Below are 6,330 nucleotides of genomic sequence, written 5' to 3'. Positions count from 1 at the left end.
AGCACTTTATTGTGTTTTCAATGTAGAAAACGGAGAAAGAATCTCAGTGTAAACAGGAAAAGGTCATTTTATCCATTAAATCAACTCCAAACCAAGACGTGACCTTCCAATTAAAAAAGGTCAGACTGAACGAGTGTGTTTTCATCAGAATCCAAAGAACTTCGGTCTTCGTAAAAGCTCATTTTTGACAATGTTTCAGTGAAATAAGAAATAAATAACATCCACTTTGATGTGAATCTTTGATCTCATTCAACAAAGTGATGCAGAAACAAAGAGAAAAATTTTCAAAGTAAATGTCTGAAGGTTTGAATTACAGCCAACGCAGGAAGTCACGCAGAGATTTTCACACTAAAATACAAAATAAAATCATGTTGAACAGAAATAAAACCCAAACAAACCTCCAGCAAACTTTAAATGAAATCGTTTTACAAATGAACGCTGAAAACCCTTCATTTAATTAAGCATCAAAACTGAGGAAAGACGGACGTTCAGCCGACAGACTCGTCAATTATCTGAACATCAGATGATCGTTTTTGTTTGGACTGATTGTGAATTTATTGACGATCAGCGGTTCTTAAATTCTGCATCTCGTTTTCAAAGGTTTCAGTGAAGCATTTTTAAATCAGTGTCGGTGGAGATCAATAATAATCGATCATTAAACCTTCGCCTGAAACAAAAGCTTTATTTGAGATGTGAACAGTGTTTCTCCCTATAAATATAACAGACAGCACAGACGAGTGGAAACCTTACTTTAACGGTTTTAAACCGAAGCTCGGCGTCACTGAGAGGTCACATGTCGATGATCAATGAGCGATCATGTGACCTCTCCTTTCAGAAGGAAAACCTGCTTTTCAGGTCGATTCCACTCTCGTGTACAGCAAACTTCAAGCTACCTGCTAGCTTAGCTTAGCATAAAACAGAAGAGAAACAGAGGCGAACAGCGAGCCTGGTTCTGTCCGGATTCATCATTCAAAGGTTTGGTCTTTTAACTCTCGACATCCTTCACTGTTCTCACTCTGAAACCTTCAGTTAACCAAAGACGTCACTTCTCTTTAAAACGTTTATTTGTGTTTCATTTTCAGCTTCCGGCCATGTTTTAAGCAATTAGTCATATCTAATATCAACAAATTGTTTCCATTCATTTCAAGAATCAAACTTTTAATTTGGCGGGTTAAAGCTGATGACAGGAAGCAGTTTGAGCTCCTGATTTTAGCTCCAGACTGAAGAACACTTTTACTTTGGCATCGACTTCCTGTAATTTTCACAGGTTTCAATTCACTTTATTATTCACTTTTATTATGTTGGAGTCTGTGCAAATTAAATGCACTGGAATATTACAACCGGTCAACTTTAGAGTCATTTCCTCCAGAGATGAATCATGGGTAATATTGTGTTACGGAGTGAAACCTCAACGTAAAAACACTAAAGGCACATTCAGTGATAGAGTGGTCAGTGAGATGCTCGGTTGGTCTTAAATTAACAGTCTGAGAGTTCAGTAAATCATTTTATCTGCCTTCTGCACAGTCTGCTAACGCCAAGCTAAGCTAATTTAAGGTTCAGTAACCTTTTCCATCCTCCTGCAATCACCTTGTCCACTTCCTGTCAAAGTGCAACACACTCAGACCTCAGTTAAAGAGCTGAGAGGCTGTCTGTGTCCTCTGCTGTGGACGTTCCATACAGAGACATAATAAAATACCGCCCTGCCAGCACACGCAGCCAATCAGCACTGCTGCTGCTGAACGTGTTTTATGGATGTCAGCAGCTCGTTCTGGTCTGTTCTGCACTTAACTGACAGAAAGCTGGAGGCAACTTTCCATTTCATGTAAAGGACAACGAGGTTTCTCTCGACCAAACACTTGTCAAACCTCTCTGAGCTCCTGCTCTCTACAGTGTTCAAAGTGCAAATATATTGTTTGAAGATACAAACACAAAAGCAGAACTGTGATGAAAAGATTTATGACAAAACAAGACTCTGATGTGAAAGGCCGGCTCGTCTCACTGAGACACGGTCAGCGTGGACCTGCTGCGGCAGCCTGGTTAATATTCCTCGATCGTATCACAGAGACGCTCTGTTAATACGATGAAATGACAAAGAGAAGCGTTAAAGACAAAGGCCACAATCAGAAGATCTCATCTGGTCTTCAAACATTAAAGAGTCTTCCTCAGTGATCTCCAGTCCTGTCGGATCCGCAGAGACGGGACTGCAGACAGGGACTGCACTTCCTCAAGTTTGTCCCGTAAAAGATGTGTTCACTGTTTGTCAACCACAACCTCGCAGCACTTCCTGTTTCAAAAACAGATGTAGCAACCTGAGTCCTGCTTATCAACCCGAGAGGATCAAGACGTCTGAACCGCGAGTCCAGAGTTCTGAAAGCAGACTGACCGTTGGAGAGTTAGACTGGACAGTTTCAACCCGGTGAGAGAAACGAAACTCACCTCTGATATAACGATTATTCACGATGGAAGCTTCGTCTCTCCTCTGACTCTGAGGAACGATTAATGTTGAAAACTCTTCCTGTTCAAAGGCAGCACCGACTAACGTGTTCTCGCCTGGAACCAAAGATCGTTTGTGAAGCTGAAATCTGATTAAATGTTGAATTCTCAGTCTGGTTTTAATAAGGTCTGGTTTACAAACAGTGAACAAATCTTTGAATAACCTCACCACGTTCATCAGATCCATGATGATGATGATGATGATGATGATGGGGGACACTGACAGCATCTGATTATTTAAAGTAGTTTCATGATCCCAGGCAGTGGAGGAGCTGAACAGCAAACCTGGAAGTCAGCAGAATTCATTCAAGAAGTTTTCCAGCATGAATGACATGACGTCTGGTCTCAGACTGAAGACACGGCTCGGCCAGAGTTTGTGTGATTTGCTGGTGAAAAGATCCAAGTTCTGCTCAACAACACATTAAGGTTGGTTGAAAAGTGACCTTTTCTAAATCAGCATTAAATGAAAGAGGTTCATCTTCACTTCAGATCAATCAGCCCTTCAGCAAACACAGCGTCCATCAGAAGAGAAGCCGATCTGCTCCGTCAGCTGAGAGACCATGAATGAAAAACACCTCCTGTCTAACGTTCACATCCAAAAAATACTTTTCACCTGCAAATCACAAAACCAGCACTTGCTGAGTGACGTCTTCAGATGTCCATGAAGAGTCCTGAAGGTGACATGGCAGAAAAGAAAAGTGGAACCGAGTGAGGAGGAACCTGATTAAGTCCAGCCTTGTTGCACTGAGTTACTGTCCTCCACCTCATCCTGGCTCCTCCAGCTCAGAGGAGTTTGGGCCTGGAGGGGTTGGCCCTGACTGACGAATAGGCCCCGATGTGAGTGATGAGGTTGGGTTCCACGCTGTGAGACCTTTCTCCAGGGATTGTCCTCGCCATCTGATACAGGACCATGTCTTTGGCATTCCCCTTGACGCAGAACGAGCCGTCCAGATATTCGGCCACCCTGAGCGAGGCGTTTCCGGGGAAGAGCATGGCTGGGGTGCAGCACTCTGTGGCTGGGCAGACGGCGTAGAACTGTGGGGAGAGTCTCCGCACCTCCAGGAGGTAGTGCCTCCCCAGCAGCTCCGCGACAGCCATGAAGTAGATGGTGAAGAAGAGAAGGTGGCTGTACGAGAGCGTGAAGGAGAAAGAGCAGGGGTTCCAGTAAGGAAAGGTGAGGAGGAGGGCCGTTGCGCCGACCAGCCCGAGTCCCACCCACTCCAGGATGCGGTAAGGCTCCGGGTTCCAGTAGCGCTGCAGCCTTTCAGGGTGATACAGCTTTACGTAAAGAGTCTGGAGGGCAAACCGACGCGACAGCAGGTCCTTCACAACTCTGAAAAAGTCCTGTGATGGCAAAGCATCGTCTTCCAGGACAATCGTGTTTTTGGGCTTCACCAGCTCCAATCCCTTACGGAGACAAAAGACGTAATCCCTCTTCTCCCTCTCGAAGGTGTTGATTCGTTCCCTGCTCCTCTGCTGCTCCTGAGGGGAGCGCCGGATGACCTTGAAGTGGGCCTCCAGCAGGTCGGCGTCCTCGTTTCTCTGTGGACCGCTTTCCACGTCACAGATCAACACCTCTGCACACCGCCGCTCCCCGCAGCCTCCCAGAATGCCACTCAGCTGCCGCATCACCTGGAGCAGGTAGTGGAAGTCTCGTCCCTCGTTCCGCCTGGTTGTCACCACGGTGACCAGCAGCTCAGGATGGTGGGCGATGTCAGTGAATCTGGATGACATCGTCACTGCAGTGGACGTGCTCTGCCAGAAGTGCAGAGCGTCCTGACCTCGGCTGAGGCTTTCCCGCAGGACGTCCTCACTCATGGAGTCCAGGTACATGGACCTGATGAAGAAGTAAGAGTAAAGCAGCCGATGGCAGCACAGCGGGAGAACGACACAGAACGTGATGACGGAGAGGACGAGGGCTTGGGTGACGGTGCTGGACCATCGCATGTGGTGACTGAGGAACACTTTCCATCGAGGCATTGGTGAAACAGCTGGCTGGAACCACAGGGTGACAAAATGAACCCTGCTCAGAGCCTTCAGGTCGACGTCTACAGCGTCCCAGCATGCAGTCTGCTTCAGAAACCCACAGCCGTGAAACCTGACGACTCCGCTGTGAACTGATAGCTCTGTGGAAAAGGTGTTGGCACTTCTTCCTGTAAACAGAGGAGAGAGTTTCAGCTCCGTCCTGGTCGTCTGTAAAGAGACAAAAGAGGGTTTTTTCCTCGGTTATTGTTATGAATGTTGAACTGTTGAGACATGAAACGCACAGGTTCAGTGTCATGGACTTAAAATAAGGTCTGATCAGGTTTGGTTCCTTTTTCCTACATCTGAAAAACTTTATATTCAGCTAACTTCTTTGTTGTTTATGTCTTCAGTGTCCTCTATGTGTCCTTGAGATGAAGAGACAAGCTTCGCAAAGGCTGTCATCCAATCACATCACTCCATGTTTTCATTGGTCCATCAAATGGAAATGTTCCAAAAGTCTCTGGAATCAGTTCAGACACATTTCTCCCAAAATTCAGCTGACAGGTGTCGAGTGTCCACGAGAACTTAAGTCAAATGTACAGTTTGGACAAAACAGCAGAGGACATGCTGACATTTGTCCAGGTCTGTCTAAACCAGCACAGAGGACCACTCAGTGGAAGTGATGGAGCACAAAATCTACAGTCCTCATGTCTAAAAACAACCTCAGCTGAAGACAGTTTGACGTCTCAGCAGTCCAGCTCAGGTCAGGTGAGGATCGTCCAACACCTGTCTGCTCAGTGCAGCGTCTCCACAGCCAGGAAACAGGAAATGTCACTATGAAGACAGAAAAGAGCGCTTCATGATATCACACCAAGCATCAGTGTGTGTGTGTGTGTGTGTGTGTGTGTGTGTGTGTGTGTGTTAAAACACACGTCTCACATGATTCTGCATCAAAGTAGATCTTTGATTCTGATCACTTAACCATGAAGTGTGTGTCACTTACACCACACACACACACACACACACACACACACACACACACACACATACCGCTGTACAGGCACAGTGTGTGGATAAAGCACACACAGGTGTGTTCGCTGTTTGTCTCAGTGTCTCTACACAAACAGCTGGACGGTCCACTGCTGTCTTTTAATCTGACAGCTTCCGGTTCAGCGTGTCCGCGTGCGTTAATCCCGAATCAAAGATCATGAGTAAAGTGACGAACCTCCGAGCAGCTGATTGGCACTTAGCAACTGGCTAACTGACAGGCTAACAGGTGAAACATCAGCAGAGCAGTTTACAGATCAGCTCAGTAAAAACCAGAGAAGACTCACCGAGGGCTCGAGCTGCCGTCGGCTGCCATGTCCCCACAGGTACGGTATGTGCGCGCAGCGGAAGTACCGTAATACTGCGAATACATGCGCAGCGAGGTACCTGCTGCTCGTGACCAGCAGGGGGCACCACAGGACCCCACGGGGGTACTTTCTTTCTTTCTTTCTTTCTTTCTTTCTTTCTTTTCCTTTTTTCTTTCTTTCTTTCTTTCTTTCTTTCTTTCTTTCTTTCTTTCTTTTCCTTTTTTTCTTTCTTTCTTTCTTTCTTTCTTTCTTTCTTTCTTTCTTTCTTTTCCTTTCTTTCTTTCTTTCTTTCTTTCTTTCTTTTCCTTTCTTTCTTTCTTTCTTTTCTTTTATAATAACAATTGTTATGTAATAAACTCATTTCTGAAGAAGTCTCTACATGTGTGTTTGTTATTTGTACAGTGTGACCGTGGCCGGCCCTTAAGGCTGTGTGTGTGTGTGTGTGTGTGTGTGTGTGTGTGTGTGTGTGTGTGTGTGTATGTGTGTGGTGTGTGTGTGTGTGTGTGTGTGTGTGTGT

General features: G+C 45.7%; 1 protein-coding gene across 2 annotated transcripts; it reads right to left on the bottom strand.

Annotated features, from left to right (window-relative positions):
- pgap4 (post-GPI attachment to proteins GalNAc transferase 4) lies at positions 1 to 5,818 on the bottom strand. 2 transcript variants are annotated; one of them, XR_013077130.1, is made up of 2 exons: positions 1,811 to 4,591; positions 1 to 1,778 (listed from the first exon to the last, which is right to left on the bottom strand). XR_013077130.1 is itself a non-coding variant. In XM_076729676.1 (2 exons), exon 2 carries the CDS (start codon positions 4,471 to 4,473, stop codon positions 3,277 to 3,279), a length of 1,197 nt encoding a protein of 398 aa, XP_076585791.1. In that variant the 5' UTR covers positions 4,474 to 4,686; positions 5,793 to 5,818; the 3' UTR covers positions 1 to 3,276. The 2 variants fall into 2 exon arrangements, 1 of the variants encoding a protein (XP_076585791.1); XM_076729676.1 differs by adding an exon at positions 5,793 to 5,818 and having other exon boundaries at positions 1 to 4,686.
- Positions 5,819 to 6,330: the final 512 nt, after the last annotated feature.

This window comes from Chaetodon auriga, chromosome 4, assembly GCF_051107435.1.
Source record: "Chaetodon auriga isolate fChaAug3 chromosome 4, fChaAug3.hap1, whole genome shotgun sequence".
Taxonomy (NCBI): Eukaryota; Metazoa; Chordata; class Actinopteri; order Chaetodontiformes; family Chaetodontidae; genus Chaetodon; species Chaetodon auriga.
Note: the sequence above shows the minus strand (reverse complement) of the source record. Positions and strands in the feature narration are given on the sequence as shown.